Source organism: Martes martes (assembly GCF_963455335.1).
Source record: "Martes martes genome assembly, chromosome: 6".
Classification (NCBI taxonomy): domain Eukaryota; kingdom Metazoa; phylum Chordata; class Mammalia; order Carnivora; family Mustelidae; genus Martes; species Martes martes.
Window position 1 is genome coordinate 40893055 of NC_137893.1, and position 22082 is coordinate 40915136.

The window sequence follows — 22082 nt, forward strand, 5'->3', positions numbered from 1 at the left end:
CCACAGTGGCTGAGCTGCCGCGTGCTGGCCTCGTGGCAGAGGAAAAGGTAAGATGGTGAAAAACATACTGGCTTGTGAAGATTTTGCTCCAGATGACGTGTTTGTTTCACTCACATTTCATTGGCCGTAGCCCTCTGTGATAGGTCAGGTAGGGAAAGACACCACCATTCTGACCAGGATGTGGTCTATCACATCTACCTTTGAAATTGTACCAGGTAAGCTGGAGCTTCCCAGCGGGTACCCAAGAGTACTCTTTTCAGCTTGTGCTGTGATGGGAAAAGGGAGGGAAAGGATACAAAAGATTCTCAAGAAACTATAGGGTGTTGGTCCTGCTAAATAATAAAATATTCTAGGGTTACATGAAATAACCCTAAACAGTTTGTTCAGACCCTAAAAAAATTTACCTTAGTGGGCAAAGCCCAAGAAGAAAGATTTAATAAATGTTGTCAAAATTAGTGTAGCAATTGGAAAAAAGGTAGAAATCCACATCAAGCCATAAAGCAAACTAGGTGGAGTAAATATTTTAAAAGTTAACAATGAAGACAGTAATGTAGGATTGCAAAGCTCTTTAGGGGAGAAACTGAAATTGAAAAGCCTTGAAAGAAAAATACATGACTTACATAGAAACTTCTTAAAGCTAATATAAAGAACTTTCTTAAAGAACAGGCAAACAAGCCATACAAAATTAGAATACAAACCTTGATTACCATAACTGGACTAGTCATGACAATTCACAAAGTAGGTGGCAAGGGCTATTTCATGAATTTTCATAAGAATTGTTACTGCCAACTAGACAAAACTTCAAAAAGTAGGCATAGTTAGCATCACCCATACAATACCTGGTAATGTTCAAGAAAGGTAGGCATTGGGAGTGTATGTGGCAGGTCCTATTCTCAGTGCATTACGCCCAGTGCAACTCTGAGGTAGATCGCATTTCACTTTGCAGATGATGAAGGAGGCCAGGAGAGGGTGAGGCTGCTGAAATGACACAATTAGAAAAAAGAAACACCAAATCCAGCAAGTGGGCAGTCAAGTAAATGCTCAGTAAATGGGTAACCAAATGAACATTTTTGGCTGTAATTCAGAAAATTCTATTTGACAAACTATAGCAAAGATTCACCAATCCTACCTACTTACATAAATTAAGGGCATATGTGTGTGGGGGGGGGAAATAAAACAATTATGAGGAAATAAAAGCATAAGTTATGGGGACATTCAGTTCCTCATTATTAGTGATACAAAATTGTTTTAACTACAATGGAGCAGCCATTTAAAACCTCAGAATTAATGAGAAAATTAATAAAAGGAAACTTCATTGAAGTAGATTTGGGAGACTAGAAAGGAAAGCTGGACCAACCACTCAGTGTCCCTTCCAGGAAGAGTGATGAATTACACAGACATGCCAGTTATAGATCCCAGCAGGTCAACAGTTAAGAATCAATTATAGGGGGGCGCCTGGGTGGCTCAGTGGGTTAAGCCTCTGCCTTCGGCTCAGGTCCTGATTCCAGGGTCCTGGGATTCAGCCCCACGTCGGACTCTGCTCAGCAGGGAGCCTGCTTCCTCCTCTCTCTGCCTACTTGTGATCTCTGTCTGTCAAATAAATAAATAAAAATCTTTTTTTAAAAAAATCAATTACAGGCCCCAAGGGGGAAAAAGATGTGAGAGGCGCAGTGTGCAAGAAATCAGCTACCCTTCCAACTCCATGAAAAATCATCTTGCTTTTTCCCAATGGACTTTTCAAAACAACCGCTTCTCAACTTCCATCTCTGTAAAATAAGTTCCTCTCCTTTATCAGACTTGCCTGTAGTTTTTCCATAGCTTGCATGTCCCCAACTGCAATTCTCCATTCCCAAGTAAACCCGCAAGGTAAACTAAACTAAGGTAAAGTAAACTGTAACCTTACAGTTAAGAAGAACATAACTAATGGCAACCACGAAGATGCCACCATGGGGGAAATGGTTGCAAACAAAAGACCAGGATGAAAAGAAGTAAAAAAAGACAAAAGAACAGGACACAAACATTAAACATTTAAATTTTTATTTCTAACTCTGCACATGTAAAAAGCTCAATGGAATACACAACTTCACCCCTCACTCTCAAACTTAACCAGTGCCAGGAACTGTGCCAGTTGCCTTACCATTCCTATTATCACAACTTTGTGACGCAAGAACTGCTATCCCCCTCGCAACCCCAGAAAGTGTATTCTAGGACAAAACTGCCCCAAGCTTTGTAGCTTCAGTTCAGACAAAGTGCGATTTGGCGGCCAACTGTAACCAGCCGGCTGTCTCCAGGGAAACCAGGCTAACCCCGCCCCCTGGTTAACCCCCCACTTCCGCTCCTGCGCACTGGAGTTCTAGGGAGACCGGTGTTACCTAGAGGAAATGGCTACTTCCCGCTTACCCCCGGCAACACTAACGTTAAAGCAGGTAGCGCCCGTTTTTGTCAGCCTTTTAGGGCAGCTTTCCTTGATCTGATCTCAATTATCCACCCCACCCTGCGGAGTGGGTCGCAGGGGCGGGACTTCCTGATGCGGAAGCCGGCTGTGGGGGTGGGGAGGAGGGGGCTGCCCTCTGGGCCTGGCTGGGTTCGTGAGGCGGGCGGGCTGTGGGTATCTTGGGACTTTGATGCCTCCGCCGCGGTGAAGTCTGAGCTATGGTAAAGAGTGAGATCTCCAAAGAATTTTAACTGCGTTGGTTTAAAAAAAAAAAAGTGCTGTTACTGTAGTTACAGCCTCTAGTAACTGGTTGTCTTTTTTCTGCTCAGTAGGTCATCTCTTGATGTTAAGGGTTCTTAGGTTTGACAAAGGAGTAAGCAAACAGCCCAAATATACTCTTTGCCTTTTTCTTAAAAGGGAAGTTTTTCTTTGTCCTTTTCAAAATTGAAGAGCAAAGAGAAGTTCGTCTATTTTGTTTGGTTTCCTAAAGTACAGCCCTCTGGGATGTAGATTTTGCAGTTGTAATTGACATTTCTCCTCCCCTCTACAGTTCATGAGAAGGCAACAAGTTCTCCTTCTCTACAGAAGGATTTTGCAAGCAATTCGGGAAGTTCCAAATGATTCTGATCGCAAATACCTGAAGGACTGGGCAAGGGAAGAATTCAAAAGAAATAAAAGTGCCACTGAAGAGGTGAGAACAAGATCATGGTGAGGACAAGCCCTGACCGTTTTGTGTTGTTGTTGTTTTTTTTTTTTTTTAAGTTTAATAGACATTTTGGAATATAAGGATCATGGAGATGTATCTACATCTTCATCATTCCTTTTAATGTTACCAATTTTCCACTCAAATGATATTTGAAATTTTACAATCTTCACATTATCATCACCTGACTTTTCTGTTAAATCAGATATACATACACACACGTGAAAAGATTATAAATAAGACAGCATGATGGTTTGGGAAGTATGATGACTGGGGTTTATGAAAGCATGCCAAACACTGTGAAGTTTGGGGTTTTCCTAATACACAGTGGCTCCAATTCTCTGTGTTGGTCCCTAACAAATGAAATGATAGAGCTGTACCTAACCAAGTAAAATAGTGACCAGCTTTCACTTTCTTCTACAGGACACAATCCGGATGATGATTACTCAAGGCAATATGCAGCTCAAAGAGTTAGAAAAAACCCTTACTTTGGCAAAATCTTAACTGTAGCATTATTCTGAAAGACTGAATTTCAGAGTTTCCATGTGTATCATTGAGCTGATTAGACTCAATGATGGGCAGCCTAAAAGCAAGTCAAACTGTACAGAATGTTAGAACATGGAGCACGGGATGTCAGAGCGAACAAAAGCACATCAGAACAATCGCCTTAACATTGAGAAACACACCCTTGAAAATGTTTTTGAAAATGCTTTTGGATATGTCAGCAATTCAAGTAGCAAAAACCAGTACAAGTGGTCAGCACTTAAAATCCTCAACATATTAACCTTCTGGGAAATGCAAATTAAAACTACACTGAAGCAGTACCACTTCCATTGGAATAACTAAAACAGTTAGTAGCAAATATTGATAAAGATGTAGGGAAATTGGACCCCTCATACATGCTGTGTGAATATCAAATGGCGCAGCCACTCTGGAAAACAGACTGTCAGTTGCTTAAAAGATTAAGTTACCACACAAGTCAGCAGTTTCCTCCTAGGTTTATAACCAAGAGAACTGAAAATCTTTCTATAAAAAACTTGTACAGGAATATTCATAGCAGCATTATTCATAATAGCCAAGAAGTCGAAGCAATCCAGAGGCCCATCAACTGATAAACGATTAAATACGATGTCTGTAGAATATTATTTAGCAATAAAAAGGAATGAAGTACTGATAACATGTCTGCTACACATGGATGAACCTGAGACCAGTCACAAATGATCACACGTTGTACAATTCCATTTATATGAAGTATCAAAAATAGGAAGAAAGAGGTGGTTGCCCAAGGCTGTGTGGATAGCATGGCAAGTAATTGCTAATGGATATGGGGTTTCTTTCTGAGTGGTGAAAACATTCTAAAGTTACAGTGGGGCTCCTGGCTGCATAACTCTGAATATACTAAAGTCCATTGAATTGTATATTTTGCATGTATGATATATGAATTATACCTCAGTAAAGGTTTTACAGATTTCTTGGCTGATGTAGAATTGACATAGACTATTGTGTAAGTCAATATTTTAAGAATCATACCGTATGAGATGTATGGAAGTATACTGACCTCAGGAGATGCCCTAGACCTTTCTTGAAAAAATCCTCCTGCATTACTGAGGGCTGTTGAGGTAGGTTCCTCAGGTGGGTCATGATCCGGTCATCCGAGGATTCTCTGAAAACATCATCACTGGGTATATAGATCTTTGTTTGAAAGAGGAGAGACAGAACCTTAATGAATACATTGAGGCACTTACCAAAAAGAAGAGGCAATAACATCTGGATGAAACTAATGCAATTACCTTAGCATCCGCATAGAAGTGAGACTGTCAGGGAAGATCCTTGGTGCATTAGGTTCTCCTCCAGTGACAGGAAGAGAAAGTTTGCAGAATACATTGGAGACAAGAAGTTGACCTGAGGACACTCTGACCAAATAATGTACAACAGTTAATTTAGTGAAAGTGAAAGCTTATGGAAGAGGCGGGATTGGCAGTCTCTACAGACGGATGTCCTCTGTTCTTCTACAGAACAGATCTAAAAAGGTAATCCCAGAATCTGACCAGCACCTGAAAAATGTAGGAAAAATTCTGCAGAATGGTAAATGGTTACCTAGTACTGGACTGCACACCAGAAGGGAGAGAGAGGCAGAAGGTGGTGTTCGTCCATGACCTGCCTGCATTGCCAGGCTCCACCTGCCCAGCCCACAGGCTCAGCCCACAAGATAAAACAATCTGAATATTCTTCAGCCAGGTTATCTAATTCAAAACGTGTGAGCTAATTACCAGATTTGTACATAGCCTTACATCAGTCAAGCTATTGCCAAGCCATCTGATGGGCAGAAGCCTTTGTGAACAGTCTGTGAACAGAAAGCACTTTCCTTCTTGCAGCATGATATACCTGTTCAAGTATAGGCAATTTCTAGTAAATCTAAAATCTTGACACTACAAATCACCTTTTCATGAGGTGTAGAAGTCAGTGACTTGGTGACATTCTTCCTAGCAGTGGTATATGTCAAAGATATAAGAGCATTTGTGGTTTAAGTTTGTAAGATGCAATTAACAGATGCCAAGAAAACAGAATTTGGGATTTGTTTTGTTTTTTTAAATTGGGCGAAACACTACAAAGTTGAATTTTCATTTTCCAGAGGCTAAGATTATCATAATCTTTAATAATGGACAGCGTTTGAGCGCTAAATACATCTTAGGCTAAACCACAATTTCTCCTCCCCTCTGAAACCATGCTCATTAAGATGGCCAGGTTCTAACTCCTGGTAGAACACATTCTATTTAGCATCTTTGTCAGTGTTCTGGCTTAGACAACAAATTACCCTTCTGGGTATTCCCTGTGAACTATACTCACATGGGGGCGCCTGGGTGGCTGAGTTAAGCATCTTGATTTTGGCTCAGGTCATGATCTCAGCATCATGAGACCGAGCCTTGCCTCAGGCCCTGTGTTGGGCCTGGAGACTGTTTAAGAGTCTCCCTCTCCCTCATTCCCTACCCACCCTCTAAAACAAAACAACCCTACAACTATACTCTTACTTGAATGTTGGAAGTTTTGTTCCTAAAGTTTAATTTTAAGGTACTTGTTCAGTTTATGTATTTGAACTACAATAAGTCAAATCTTTATATTAAAATTTTTTAAATATCAAAGCTTTCTAGCATGAGGATAAGTGGCTAGGGCTATCATTTAGCATCCTGAGTAGCCCTACCTCATTACCTCCTTTGAATTGTGCCATCGGCTTGGAAGTTTCTAAACTCAGCACAGGCCTTGCTATGGGGGGGGGGCTGCAGAGGCTGTTCTCCTATTTGAGGAAAGCAGCACATATTCTCTGGTGTTTATATTATCGGAGTCACACAAGCAGATACTCAGGAGAGGCTGAGACCCACACTTACCTAAATGCTCTCTTTTATGGAAGAATAATGCTAGTCAAACAACAGAAGGAAACAGCTCACATCTACTGTGGAAAAAAACTGGGATTATGTAGAGTAAGGTAAGGTCCAAGCAGAATCAAAAACACACTGTCACTTTGTGCCAAACTCGAAATCACCACAGCCTATTTCCTTCCTTCAGGCAGGCATTTGAGCAATTCTGTCAGGATTAAATTGCTATTTTTGTTTACAAGGAAGAGGAAATTGCTTTTTACCTATTCTGGTTTGCATTAGGAAAATTTCTGTGTTGTTTCCCGATTATGTGTCTAATGGATTTAATATATTCATACTTATCATATTTTGACAATATTACAGAAGAATATTTCCCTTTAAAATCACAACAGAAAACAATTTGAAATTTTTTTCTTACAAGTATTCTAAAAGATCACTGGTTTTGTCTTCTAAATCTTAATCAATTTGGCTTTTCTATCACAGGAAGAAATGTATTTAGCTTTTACTAATATTGTTAGAAAATGTTATTTTGCCTGCATACAGTTTTAAGCGAGGTTTTGTTCTCTTGATTCAGTATTTTCTAAAGGTCAACAATTTAAACAAAACCTTAAAGCTTGCACTGAGAAGTATTTACGTAATTTCCAAAATTTATTTTTCATGCAGTACACCTGATTTCTACTTTAAACCAGATGTATTTACCAGAAGTTACCCTTCTATGAAAACAAGGCAAAGTGTGTCTGCATGAAGGCACTCTTTCTGGGAACCATAAATTTGGTCAACCACACAATCAAAAATATCCACTATATATTCACACTTTCATTTTTTAAATAAGGATTTTAATATCCATAGTGTTGAGAACCATGTTTAATGCTTGGAGGAGACAAATTCAAGGTAAATAAAAATATTAAATAGAAGACAACATATCTCTCAAGTATCAGTGCCTGATGGGGGGGAAAAAAAAAGTTTTAAGCATGAAGACATCAATTCCTTTATTTTGGGCTCCCAAAGTCAAAAGTAAGATTGGAATTATATTCAATATAACCACGATTTTAGTTTACTCAGTGCAGTAATTCACTAACAAAAACCCCACTGCAGTATTATACCACTTTTCTGTGTTCTACATCATTTTCCCCCATAGCTATTGAAAGTTCCAATCTCTGATTCAAACATGACCCACATGACAGACTCTCAATTAATGGTTTTGCTTCTTTGGAAGAGTACTAGGGTGGCATTCACTCATTGTAGCAGATAGCAGAAGGGAAAAGTAAGACACCTATCAGACCCAAAGTTGAATTTTTGACAATACTAAAGAACACAGACCCAGTTTTTGAAAATAAGCCATTGGTCTAGAGCTGTTGCCACCATTTTGGGTTGGAAGGCTGACTGATGGTGTTCAGTTTCCTTGCCTCTATTGGGTTTCCCTTCTGTTAGACAAGGCACCGTGTCATCTGCCAGACCAGGTGCCTTGGACTCTTCTCATTCCTCCCTAGTCTCTTCCCTGTGACCTGGACAAAAATACCCAGTTCACAGTGATGGGTGGAGGTTACACAAGGAAAATCCTTCCTTCCAAAGCACTCTATGGTTGAGATAAAATTTCATTTGTTTTCAGCATTTCTCAACAAGGATACTTCTTGGGGTAACAGGAGGTATTTAGTGAGTGAAAAGAATTGCTTAGACTACAACTTAACTATCTCAGGATTTCACCTGAGTATCGGGCAGTTCTCAAGAAACTGACGTGTACTGAGGAAGGATTCTAAAGCTGTCCATGACACCTGATTGGGGGACCCGAGAAACTGAAAGTACCATCTCACTCTGGTTCTGCCTGAGGAGCACAGAGGGGAATGAGGAGACGAAGGCGGCTCTCCACGGAGCAGTCCAACAGGAGTCCCTACAGGAGAAACACACAGCATTGATGGTAGCTGAGGAACAGGACAAGCTCACAGACATGAACATCAGCTGGAGAGGACATGACATTGACTCCCTGTCCGGGTTGTATAATGGTGACCTACACCTAGATCTAGATTTGTTAGGAAGGTCTCTGTCCATAGATCGTCATTATTAAAAAAACAAAAACAACTGTGAGCCTGATAAGGCAGAAACAAAGGGACTGTAAACATACTGTGTTTTCCTGGGTGTGCCCATGTCAGGAAAACATTTTCTCTTTGGCTCAATGAGCAACATTTTACTCAAAGTTAGGGACAACAGTACTCAGTTCCTGTGCTGTTAGAATGGAGATTTCTGTGCATACATGTAATCTGGAAGAGAGGAATATAATCCCACATACCAGGGGACAAGAAGTATAGAAGAGAAATCCAAAATTCAACTACCTAAGCCACTTCTACAACTTTGTATATTCCATAGAGCAGAGTAAAATCCTCGGGGCTCCACAAAGGAAACAGTGGGGTCTAGCTCAAGTTTTTCAATTATTTTACCTTGAAATCACTGCAAAGCAGTGGGAAACTTCTGAGGCTCTTTAATGACAGGACACAATTAGAAGTGAAATACTTTCAAGAAATAGCCTTACTTCTTTATAAAATGTAGACCGATAAGCTCAAATTTAGAAAGGTACTCTTGGATAATCGGGTGTGATTAAGGATAGAAGTTTCAGATAGTTCTTAGATGAATGTTTTTCCATTAATCTTTAAAATCAGTAGGATTAATCAATCGTACTATTACTGTATTTTGGCTGAAAATACAGAAACAATGACCAGTGATTTGAATGTTTCTCATTTGAGTTTATTAACAAATGTTCCCAGTGCTACTAGCCAATTCCTCATTATTTTAAGTACCCACCGACTCTGCAAAATCTTTTAAGATATACTGGATCTAGTGACATCATGAAAATCTTTTTCTCCTCCAAATCTATTTGATAAGTTTTCATCTGGTTAAAAGGTCAGCATTTTGAGAAGTAGGAATTTGAGAGGGGATGTGCGCATCTCCGCCACAGTTCTTACAGAAAGATACTCTTTTCTGGGCCCAGCAGGTGTGCACCACATGAACGGCCACCGGCGTTCACAAGGGATTTGATTTTCTTCTTCCTTTTGACTTATATTATTTCATACATCCTGAATTCTAGGGTTTAGGCTCAATGCATCATACAGTTGCTTAGCGTGGCTCACCTAATCTGAGCTTTTGAACCTCAGATGACCCTGGACTGAGGTTATGAGTTTGTAATGAAACCTGCAACTAAGCAAGTGTCCCCTGGTTTCAGTCTCACTGTTGAAGTCGTCATAACTTCAGGGCATGGGAAGCACGGGCCTGGCACATTTCAGAAGTTTGACTTTTTTTTTGAAAGGCAAGTCCGGCACGTTCACGATAACAGACATGTTGGCCATAGCTCTTCTAGAGCTGCAAAGCCGGCGCTCTCCAGAATCCCTTCTTGTGCCGCTCCCCAAGTCCTAATTTTCCTTCTGCACCTTCGTCCTTAGTTTAGCAAGTTCTTCTTCTAAACTTTTAATATGTTCCTTCAGGGTAGCCTTGTCTTGCTGGGCCTTCTGACTGGCTTGGCTTCGTGCTTCCTCAATCTTCCTTTCATACCACTTTTCCATCTGCGTAGAAACGGCCTCAAAAAAATACTGGGTGATCTCCAGAGCTTGGGAGGTGTCTCGAATGTGAGGGGCGGTCTGCTCGCTGCCTGCTGCTGGTGGCGGCAGCCCACAGGGGTTGCTGGGTGCTGGGTGCTGGGTCCGATGCCTTGCCTGCCCGCTTTTCCCAGATTTCTTGGTTTGGGTGCCTCTGTCAACACAGGGCCCAGCCTGCTGATCACATCTGGCTGCCTCTTTCAAGGGTAGCAAGGCTGTCTGGACCTTGACATTCCTCAGTCGAGAGCCTGTACAGTCTGAGGAAGACAGCTCCTGCTGTAGTCTGTGGGTAGCGGTGGAGTTGAAGGCCTTTTCCTTGGGCCTCACCACCTGAGGAGAACTGTCAGAAGCTGCTACTGGACCTGCAGTGACCACTGATTGATCCACACCTAGTTTCGGAAGGAAAACAAAACCACATTCACACAGTCCTGTGGCTCTGGGTTGGCATTTCAGAGTCCTGATAATCCTGTAAACCATCAGCCTTCCCAACGGCCCACCACCATGTGCAGTTTTTCCTCTGCCTTCCCCTGCTTTCACTTCCCCCCATCACCATTTTGGCTTGGTAGGGCTTAACAACATGGGTGGCATCTAAGCCAAAAAAGTTGCTGGCCTTTCCTTTGGCCAGTTAGAAAGCTTAGAAGGTTCTGGGTACCATTTTGTGATTTCTAAGGATGACACAGCTCACCAAGGATCTCCAAAACAGAACTGGGTATGTACTGATGAGACTGAATCTGCCCATTCCCTAATTTCTGGGCCTTTTCCATACCCCCAGTTATTAGCTCCTTGACTCAAGCCCCAGTTTGGTGAGGTGGTCATATTCTCTATGCCCAGAGCTCCAGCCAAGTTCCATAAAGAGACCTGGCATGATAAATTTGCCCAGGTTTTCCCCAATGTTACGGGCACAAAGAAGATAAAAACCACAGTTCCAGAAATGGTCTATAATAACATAATATGCTTGACATATCAGAATTCCTCACAGAGGCCTAATTACAAAGGTTCTAAGTGTCCTCAAAATTATCACTGAGTAAAAGCACTGTAGCTAATGAGAAGACACTTTGCTTGAAAGATGTCTCTGTTTAGCACCTTGGGGCAGCCTCAATATAGGAACCGCTGCTCACGGAGGCTTTACATAGTTGGACAAAGGTCAAAGGCTGATCAGGGAGAAGAAAGGAGAAAGTAGCCCAAGGGCCAGGGCAAGAGCCCTGCTGAGGAGACATGTTCATTCCTCACTCTTCATCTTTGGGACATACTCTGACACCATCAACACTGTACCGGAAACACTGTCGTCACCAGTCAACAATTCTTTTACTCCTTCATTCAGGTATGTCTGAATACTGAAATAGGAGTACTTTCCTACTGTATAGCAACTGGACATACAGCGGTAAGCAAAATATGTCCTTAGCCCTACAGAATTTACAATCCGGTGTTTTCCACAGCCCTATCCTAGGGGCTGCCTTTGGATACAGCAGAGAACGATCTCTGGTGGTTTTACCACCTTTGGGTGGAATGGCGCCCTCTGCACATGCATTACCTGTAGAGGACTCGCAAGTAGATGGTGTGGATTTGGTCCTAGAGGCCCTAGAATCTCCAGAAAGCTTCAGCTCCAGATTCTGAATCTTTAACATGCACCAGGTTTTTAATTCATCCACCAGTGATGTCTAAGAAAACAAAACAAAACACACACACACAAACCCACACAAATGATCAGGTGAGTTGCACATGTGGTTTATGAAGGAAAGCATCAAGAGTAGCCTCTTCAGTTATCATAGTTCAGAGCATCATCTTGACCCGCCTAAAAGCTGTGGATTACCTACCTCCCCGCCCACAAGCCACACAGCCTTCTCTGCTGCCCTCTGCAGACCAAGCTTCACCCAGCACCAAACCTGACAGTTTCTATAATCTTTGAGTGGCTTAGGGCAAGAGACACCTTGAACACCCAAAGCTTCCCAAATCCTACAAATCAAGAGTATCTGGCTGCTTAGGAGCATGAACTCACACACACTCAACAAGGACTCGGTTTATATTGTCTTAGGGAGACGAACTCCCCAAGGACAGGAACCAAGCCTCGCTCAGCAACAGAGCAATGCCCAACAGACGCACAGTACACAGAAGTGATTCAAAGCAGAGACCACACCTTCCCCAGCATGTTCTGTGAATGGTTTAGTCTCCACCTATTGCCAGAATATTCGGCAACAAAAGGACTGAACTACATGTTCTTTTCTATTCATTATATAAATTAATAAAAGGTCATTGTAAAGAGGACATGTTACACATTACAAATGCTTTTATGGGCTCTGGGCCTCTGGGTTTTCAGTGATGGTCTTAACTCAGTGGAGAGGAGTGGTAAATACCCAGCTAAGGACAGATCCTGGTTTTCACCTGTCGTTTCTCTCCCTCGTGCTTCTCGGCGTCGGAGTGCTGCTGCAGGCGATTCAGGCACTCGGTTCTCTCCGCCGAGAGCCGCTCCACCATCAGCTTGTCCAAAACACGCATCTAGGATTCAACGGGCAGACAGCGTAGGACTGAGACAATCTCAGGATGGGTCCCGGTCTCTTGACTCCTGAGACGGGGCTCTGGGGGACCGAGCAGGGGCCAGAGAGTATAGAAGCAAACCTCAACTTCTCTTTTACCCTAGTTTCATCTAGTGTCCATGAGACTCCAGATTTTCACCATCCCTGAGCCTGTTTCTGTGTAGTCAAGGCTTCTTTTTCTCATTTGTTAAAGTCCTAAGGGGTTGAAGAGACTGAACACACAGTAAATTTAAACTTAAGCCAACAGACCTTGTACATAGAATTTTTATAGGTTTCAGAACATTATTTCCAAGACTATTATTGAAAGGAAAAACTATTTCTGTAAGTCTGCAGCTGTACCCTTCCAATTCTTAACACCCCATCCGAAGCGTCAGTGACTGCCTGTGAGGTGGCGAAAGCCTAAGGCTCAGCGCTTTTACCCAGTGTCTGATGAACAAATGCCCTGGGGCTTCACTGAGAGGAACCAAAGCAAGTGTGAAGAAGGGTGGGGAAGGAGCTTAAAGGGCTTGCGTCAGAGAACGAATGATTGTCCCTTTTCAGTCGCACCCTCCTGGGTCCCCCCAACATCATGACATTTCCCTGAAGGGCCCTAACACCCAGGAGAGCCAAACTTCCGCTGCTCAGACAAAGCCCAAACAAGGGAGAGGAAACTTGTCGGCAGGGGCCAGCCCACAGGGGCTCGCTGCTGGGTCTTCTCCTGTCAGGGACACACGGGACGCTCAAAAAACTAAAGAGCAGCAGCAGGTCTGGAGATGTGGTGAGCACCTTCTGTTTGGTTCCTTCAGCCCACCTGTCTTCCTGTGAGCCGCGCTCCAGTCTCCTCAGATTGGCCAACTCCCCTCCCTCCTTATCCCGGTCACCCAGTTGCTCTAACTTAGCCCCAGGGCATGGCTGACTGATGCCTGCGTGAGCGACAGACTCATGCCACCCCAGAGTCCTTTACCTGTGATCAGGAATTAGGACGAAGAGTCTACACCCCCATCTGTCACCCTCCTTGAAATGAAGTGAGGTCCTTGAGAAGATCCAGCATTTATCGAATACACTCCTCTCTGGGCTTAGGCTGGCTGAAGGGGGTTTTATTTATAAGACAGTCTTAGCTAATATATTATGGCATTAGGAGAAGACTTCTTGAAGGGGCTTTCCATGAAGTACAAATAGCAGATGAACCTAAAATGCTCTACCTCACCAACAAACAAGGAAACCAGAATTAAACAATATTCTTAATCAGTTCAGCAAAAGCTTCAAAAATGATAATATTAGTGATTGCCAAAGTTCAAGACGGAGACTCAATTTATATCCTTACCCTGCCTGTTGGATATAAATTCACACAACTTTTCTGTTAAGTAGATTACTAATATTTGTCAAGAGGCTTAAACATATTTTTTTTTAAATTTTTTGAAGATTTTATTTATTTGACAGACAGAGATCACAAGTAGGCAGAGAGGCAGGCAGAGAGAGAGAGGGAAGCAGGGTCCCTGATCAGCAGAAAGCCCGACGCGGGGCTCAATCCCAGGACCCTGGGATCATGACCTGAGCCGAAGGCAGAGGCTTTAATCCACTGAGCCACCCAGGTTCCCCCCCTTTTTTTTTTTTTTTAAAGATTTTATTTATTTGACAGACAGAGACACAGCAAGAGAGGAACACAAGTAGGGGAGTGGAAGAGGGAGAAGCAGGCTTCCCACCGAGCAAGGAGCCTAATGTCGGGCTTGATCCTAGGACCCCGGGATCATTACCTGAGCCAAAGGCAGACGCTTACCAACTGAGCCACCAGGCACCCCAAACATATTCTTAACTCTGGGCCCAATTACCCTAAATCTGAGCAAATAACTGGAAAAGCAAACATTTACCCAGATAAATGTTCATCATAGCATTATTTATAAGAGTGAAAAACTAAGCAATTTCAAAATCTAATAAAAAAATATGCTGGAATACTTGAAGCAAAGGACATGGGAAAGTGCTCAGGATATCAAATCAGGTGAAAAAAGCTGGTAGCAAAAATATATAACTTAAGGTGACCTAACTTAAGGTTTCATCTAGTCGTCATCAGACTCTAGGTTTTCACCATCCCTGAGCCTGTTTCTGTGTAGTCAAGGCTTCTTTTTCTCATTTGTTAAAGTCCTAAGGGGTTGAAGAGACTGAACACACAGTAAGTCCACAACTTGAGCCAATGCAGACCTAGTATTAAGGTAACCTAAGGTATAACTTAGGGAGGTGAGTGGGTGTTTGGGTGAAAGTGGTGATGGGGATTAAGGAATGAACTTGATGGGACGAGCCCTGGATGATGTGTGAAATTGCTGAATCACCACACTGCACACCTGAAACAGAGCACTGTTAACTATACTGGACATGGGAAACAAACATTTAGTAGACAAAACCAAATTACATGTTCCACTCCATACATGGAAGAGTACATTGCCATTAAATAGCACACCAAAACCCAACACGGCTAGGACATTACCAAATTTAAACATAAGCTTAAAGATGGTCCAAGATGGTGAGGCAGTAAGACCCTGTCATCTCCTCCACAGACACACCAAATCTACACCTATTTATAGAGCAATTCCTCCCGAAGACCTGGGGGATGACAGAGCAGTTTCTGCACCACAGAAGACAGACCATACAGAGAACAGCAAGGGAGACAGAGACACGGTAACAGAGGGAACCCCCGTCCCAACACTGAACTGTAGTGAAGACAGTACTGAGGGAAGGTGGGAAGATTTGTCTGCCCTGGTGCACAGAAAAACAGCCAGGATTTAAAAGGGCAGCGAGAATACAAAGGAACCAGAACCTGCCAAACGTCAGGGCAGCCACTGGAACGCTCTCCGGGTCAGAAGGGCTGGCAGGCACCAGAGTCTGTGTTCCTCCCCCACCTTGATATCACAGAATGGAGCAGGGCCTGGGCTCCCCCGCCATCCTGCCACGTCAGTGAGGCCTGCCCTAACCCTCAGCAGCCCGATCTGTCCCACCAAGGCAGCCCCAGCATGGTGCAGTGCTCACGACAGCTCCAGCCGTTTGGCCAAGGTGACACAGGCTCAAAGCACCTTGAACACTCAAGGCCCACATCGCTCCAACTCCATAACTTGCCAGGGCACACTAAACACAGCATCCTGAGTCCTCCCGGCCTGAGTCCCCCTTGGCTCCAGATGCTTGAAGGCACGCACAGATGATGTGGTAGGGTGCACCCCGTGAAGGGCACCCTGGAACACATCACCTCATACCCGCTTTGGCTTCTGCTCACCTGCGTGGGGGTCTCTGGCGCAGAGGGCCCCAGGACTGCCCCGATCTGCACTCACTTTAGTTCAGGCCATTCCACTAAGACAGCCTCAATGCAAAGAGCCTGGGCCCCCCCGCCCTCCGGCCACACCAGCCACAGTTGTGCCAGCCAGCCAAAGTCCCCAAGCACACACACTCGACATAGGGAATGAGCACACATAAGAGCATTCCTTCAAGTTTAGGAGAAGTAGCTGTTCTGCCTCATTCATAGAAACAAAAGCAGGAAGTCAAGCAAATGAGGAGACAGAGGAATAGGCTTCAAACAAAAGAACAAGACAAAAAAGCAAGAAAAAGAACTAAACAAAACAGAGGTAACCAATCTACATGATAAGGTTCAACATAATGGTCTTAAAGACGCTCACCAGTTGTACAGAAGGGGATGAACTCAGAACTTCAATAAAGAGACAGAAAACATAAAAGGAAGCAATCAGAGATGAAGAATATAGTAACTAGAAGGAAAAATATAATAGAAGGAACCAACAGACTAGGGGATGAAGAAGAATGGATCTGGAATCTGGGAGATGAGGCAATGGAAAGCATCCAGACTGAACAAGAAGAAAAACGAATTTTGAGATAGCTAGAAACTTCCCTGAGCTGCGGAAGGAAAACACCACCAGGTTCAGGAAGCACAGAGAGTTCTAAACAAAAGGAACCCAAAGGAGATACACACCATAACACATAATTAAAATGTCAAAGAATAAAATTAAAGAGAATTTCAAAAGCAGCAAAAGAAAAGTAGTAACACTCAAGGAAATGCCCATAAGGCTATCAGTGGATTTTTCAGAAACTCCAAGTCCAGAGGAAGTGACAGGATATATTTAAAGTCCTGAAACAAAAAACCCTACAACTGACAATCTTTGGCCCAGCAGAATATTTATTCTTCAGAATCCAAAGAGAGATAAAGACTTTCCCAAACAGAAGTTAAAAGACATCGTCACCATTAAAACAGCCTTACAAGAAAATGTTTTAAAGATTTCATTTATTTATTTGAGAGAGTGAGCGAGCAAGAAAGCACATGCGAGCAGGAGCCAAGGGAAGGGCAGAGGGAGAGGGAGAAGCAGACTCCCCACTGAGCAGGGAGCCTGACACGGGGCTGGATCCCAGGATTCCGGGATCATGACTGGAGTTGAAGACAGACGCTTAACCCAGGTGCCCCAATCTTACAAGACCTTTTAAAGAGATTTTTTTTAAGTAGTAAAAAGGCAATAATTAGAAAATTATGAAAAAAAATTGATGAGTAAAAGCAACATAAAGTAGTAAAAGCAATCACTTATAAAACTAGTATGAAGGTTAAGGAACAAAAGAAGTGAAAGTGTATCTTTAAAGTTAGTTAGAGAAACTCAAAACGAAAAGAAACAAAATAACATATAAAAACCATGGGGGGTCAGTAAAAATGAAGTTCTTTTTGAATGTATTCAAACTTAAGTGTCCTTTTTTTTTTTTGTGAAAGAGAGCAGGCATGTGCACATGAGCAAAGGGTGGCAGTGGGGAGAGGTGGAGCAGAGGGAGTGGGAGAGAGAGAAGCTCAAGTATGCTCCGTGCCTGGTGCAGAGCCAATATGGGACTTGATCTCATGACTCTGAGATCATGACCCGAGCCAAAAATCAGGAGAGTTGGTCGCTTAACCGACTGAGCCACGCAGGCTCTCAAAGTGACCATCAATTTAACATAGACTTCTATATACCTAGGATATTATATAGGAATCTCATGGTAAACACAAACCCCAAACCTAGGATACACATACACACATACAAGAATGGAAGTGAAGCAGAACATTAAAGAAATTCACTAATTAAGGAAACAGAGTAAGAGAGGAACAGAGAAGAACTATGAAACAACAAGAAAACAGTAAAATGGCAATAGGTACATACCTATCAATAATTAAATGTAAATGGTCTAAATGATCCAGTCAAAAGATAAGGGGTGACTGAATGGATTAAAAAAATAAGACCCATCTATTTGCTGCCAAAAGATACTTCAGACTTAAAGGCACACACAGACTAAGAGTGAAGGGATAGAAGATATTCCATTCAAACAGAAGGGGAGTGGGAAGGTAGCCAGGGTAGCAATGCTTATATCATAAGAAACAAAATGCTTACATCATAAAACAAAGACTGGGGCACCTGGATGGCTCAGTTGGTTAAGCAACTGCCTTCGGCTCAGGTCATGATCCTGGAGTCCCAGGATCAGGTCCCACATCAGACTCCAAGCTCGAAGGGGAGTCTGCTTCTCCCTCTGACCTTCTCCCCTCTCATGCTCTCTCTCACTATCTCTCTCTCAAATAAATACATAAAATCTTAAAAAACAAAAAACAAAGATTGAACAAGAGAAAAAGAAGGGCTTTACATAATATTAAAGAGATCAATCCAACAAAAGGATTCTAATGATTGTAAATACATATGCACCCAACATCAAAGCACCTAAATAAAGCAAATATTGGGGAGACATAAAGGGAGAATTGACAGTAATACAATAATACTAGGAGACTTTAACTTCCCACTTACATCGGTGGATATGTCATTCAGATAGAAAATTAAAAAACTACTTTTTTTAAAAGATTCTATTTATTTGATATAGAGTGTGCAAAAGAGAGCACACACATGTGCACAAGCAGGGGGAGTGGCAGGCAGAGAGAGAAGCAGGCTCCCAGCGGAGCAGAGAGCCTGATATGGGACTTGATCCCAGAACCCTGGGATCATGACCTCAGCTGAAGGTAGAGGCTCAACAAACTGAGCCACCCAGGTGCCCAGGAAATTGTCTTTGAACCACACAGTAGACCATCTGGACTTAACAGATATTTATAGAACATTTTATCCAAAAACAACAAAATACACATTCAAGTGCACATGGAACATTCTTCAGGATAGATCATGTGTTAAAACAAATCTCAATAAATGTAAAATGACTAAAATCATATGAAGCACCTTTTCTGACCATAAAATATGAAACTAGAAATCAATTGCAAGAAAAGTATGGAAAAACCAAAAACATGTAGTTTAAACAACATGCTACTAAACAACCAATGGGTCAACAAAGAAATCAAAGTTAAAAAAAATAAATATATATATATATATAGAGAGAGAGAGACAAATGAAAATAAAAATAATAGTTCAAAATCTGTGAGACACAGCAAAAAGAGTTCTCGGAGGGAAATTTAGGTAATATGGGCCTACCTCGAGAAACAAATAAAATCTCAAACAAAAAAACCTAATCTTACACCTAAAGGAACTATAAGATGAAAAAGCCCAAAGTTGGAAAAAAATAAATGCCAGAGAGAAATAAATGAATCAGAAACTAAATAAAAACAACAGAAAAGATCAGTGAAACCAAGAGCTGCTTCTTTGAAAAGAAAATTAATAAACCTTTAGCCAGAATCATCAAGGAAAATCGTGCCACTGCAGTGACATGGATGAACTAGAGAGCATTATGCTGAGTGAAATTAGTCCATCAGAGAAAGACAGTTATCATATGATCTCACTCATATGTGGAATTTAAGGGACGAAATAGAGGACTGTGGGGGACAAGAGAGAAGAATAAAAGAAGATGAAACCAGAGAAGGAGACAAACCATAAGAGACTCAATCACAGGAAACAAACTGTGTGGCTGGAGGGAATTGGGGTGGGGGCTGGGGTAACTGGCTGATGGACACTAAGGAGGGCATGTGAAGTAATGAGCACTGGGTGTTATATAAGACTGATGAATCACAGACCAATACCTCTGAAACCAACAACATACGTTAATTAACTGAACTTAAATTAAAAAAAAAAAAGATTTTTAGAAATCTGAATAAATGGGCTTGAAAGAAACCAGAACTCTTCCTGACAGCCCAGCTGACTCGCTCAGGGCAGAGGCTTCGGAACAGAGGGATGCTGGAGGGCTCTTTCTGATTTCCATTTCCTGTCCAGCAGCTGGACATGAAGAGTTCCGGCAATCCACTGACCTGATGCTGGGTCTTGCCCTCCATGTGTCCCAGCTTTGTGTTCATTTTATCCTGCACAGACCCCAGCTCTGCTCTGATCTCCTCCACAGCTGCCTCCAGCTGGTTCTCCAGCTTGTTGATTAGGGGTTCACATCGACAACCATTGATCGGTGCCTGACAGGGGAACAGCAAAGGAATCAATCCACTCATTCGTTCCTTCCACAAATTGGTTTTGAGTCCCCATCCAGTGCCAGTCAGTGTGCCAGGGGGATACGGATGATGGAGGGGGCAGACAGATTCCTGGCACAACTTTGGGATGTCCAGTGGGCCAAGCCTTGAGACCAACAGGCACTAGGAAGTTTCAGAGTACCAATCCTTGCTGCTTTTATCTACTCTGGGGCCTCAAAATGATCCAGTCCCCTAAGGATGGTGCAAAAAGCCATGTGACTGCCCCTGTGTGCCTGGGCCTCCTCGAGGGGGCACACCTGCAGTTTAGGTCAGGAGGGCCACCTGGTTTATCTTCAGAGCTCATGCCTTAAGTCAACACTGAAAATGGGTATTAGTCCCCAGGAATAGTAATAAACACACAGCCTTGCTTAAGGCCGAGGGTCCCAGGTCTGGATGGGGCTCATCGGGTACCTGCATCACTTTCCCGTCCTTGCCCCGGTACAGCGTGTAGAGCTGGTAGGCTCTGAACTCATGGGGAGGGGGCGGGGGGGAGCATCGGTGCCTGGGCCTCTTTCTAGGGTGATTATGAGCATGCGCACTCTTCTGGTGTCCAGGCTGTTGGTCTGCTGGTGGGGTGGGGTCAGAAAATGCGGACACCTGTGGGAGAGGAAGAGACAGTAACCCTGAGCACTGGGACATCTGCAGGACTGATGCCCAGTGCACCACGCCCATCTAACCCACCTCTGACCGAAGAATCCAGCTTGCTTTGTCTCATGGCATTCCTCTCTAAGCACCCCATGTCAAAAGAAATCGATCAGCCCACTAACCTTGTGTTTGAAGTTGGCCAGATTTCATTTTTGTGCTCTGGCTCCCAACCAGCAAGTCAAGCAAAGCAGTGTTTTTAGCTACTGGGTATGACGCTATCCCAGGGCCCTCTGCCAACCCATCTCCCAGCCCTCCCCTGGCTGTTTTCACGGGCCTCCTGACCTTGGGCCTTGACTTTCTCAGCCGGTTGTCCTTTGCTCTGGGCTCTGGGGAGGCAGACAGGAAATCTTCTCTGGCCTCGTCTTTTCTGGGTACAGCATGTTCACTGCTGGGGGTGTCTCCTGCTGAGACACTTCCCTACAGAGGAAAGAAAAAAAGCCCAGAAACCAGTTCTAATTGCCCCCCTCTGCCTTTTTCTGTAATGGGGTAAAATTCCGGTTGCAAGACAGCATCCACTAAAGGACCCAGGGGACTCTGAGCCGATGACAAATAGGGAACACTGCCTGGTGGCCGACACTGACCGTGTTCCGTTTTCCCAGTCGCTCGAGTATTTGACTTTGACTTTATTAGGGGCCAAACCAAACAGTTTTGGGTCTAATTCTACATTCTAGAGCTTCAGGAACCTACCACAAACACCTCAGCATTAGAGATTTTTTATTTTTTATTTTTTTTGCATTTCAACAACCACAGCAACAACAAAAATACCATTCATTCTCTGAACTTGGACCTCACAATTCATAATGGAGTATGAAAAACCTCTAAAACAAAAAAAATCACATTTCCAGTCCTTATAGAACTCTTACCAATTAATATATACAATACACCTACAGGAACTTAATCAGAGTTACAATACCTTAACCCTGGAAATGGATAAGATTTTAAAATAGAAGAATGAGAATTTAGTATAAAATTTTATGGGCCAAAAGTTGTCTTTATATCCTAGCCTTTCTCGTTCTGGGAGAGCGGCAAGGCATGGTGCATTCCACGGCTATGGTGTCTAGTCGTGCCGGCTGTCCCCGTACGAGGGCACCTGGCAGAGGGACCTGAAATCCAGCTCGGGCACTCTTTACCGTATGTGCCCCGAGCGGGGCTGGGGTGCCCAGGGGGCGTCTTCTTCTCAAGTCTCACAGAGGAATCACACAGGCGAGCATAGCCTCAGTCCACTCCCTAAGCAGAAAGGAAGGAAGCAACCTAGGCCAGTGGGTGTCAAACTTGAGTCCGCATCAGAATCACCCGCAGGGCTCGTTCGTTCCAACCCAGCTCGCCGGGCCCCCTCCCAGAGCATCTGATCCAGGGCTTCTGCATTTTGAATAAGGTCCCAGATGATACAGTGGACA

At 43.2% G+C, this 22082-nt stretch overlaps 2 protein-coding genes across 2 annotated transcripts in view; one reads left to right on the plus strand and one right to left on the minus strand.

Annotated features, from left to right (window-relative positions):
* The first annotated feature begins 2344 nt into the window (after positions 1-2344).
* Positions 2345-7401, plus strand: LYRM2 (LYR motif containing 2). The gene is made up of 3 exons (XM_080805469.1): positions 2345-2426; positions 2985-3125; positions 3561-7401. Exons 1-3 carry the CDS (start codon positions 2382-2384, stop codon positions 3639-3641), a joined length of 267 nt encoding a protein of 88 aa, XP_080661595.1. The 5' UTR covers positions 2345-2381; the 3' UTR covers positions 3642-7401.
* Positions 7402-9225: 1824 nt separating this feature from the next.
* The window catches only part of ANKRD6 (ankyrin repeat domain 6), a gene marked incomplete at its 5' end in the record, with an annotated part of 62690 nt that continues 49833 nt past the window's right edge, over positions 9226-22082 (minus strand). The window contains 6 exons of the mRNA XM_080805470.1: positions 9226-10478; positions 11621-11747; positions 12469-12582; positions 19834-19986; positions 20452-20637; positions 20968-21102. Of these exons, the coding sequence (XP_080661596.1) occupies positions 9907-10478; positions 11621-11747; positions 12469-12582; positions 19834-19986; positions 20452-20637; positions 20968-21102 (1287 nt within the window). The 3' untranslated portion in view covers positions 9226-9906. The remainder of the gene's footprint in view (positions 10479-11620; positions 11748-12468; positions 12583-19833; positions 19987-20451; positions 20638-20967; positions 21103-22082) is intronic.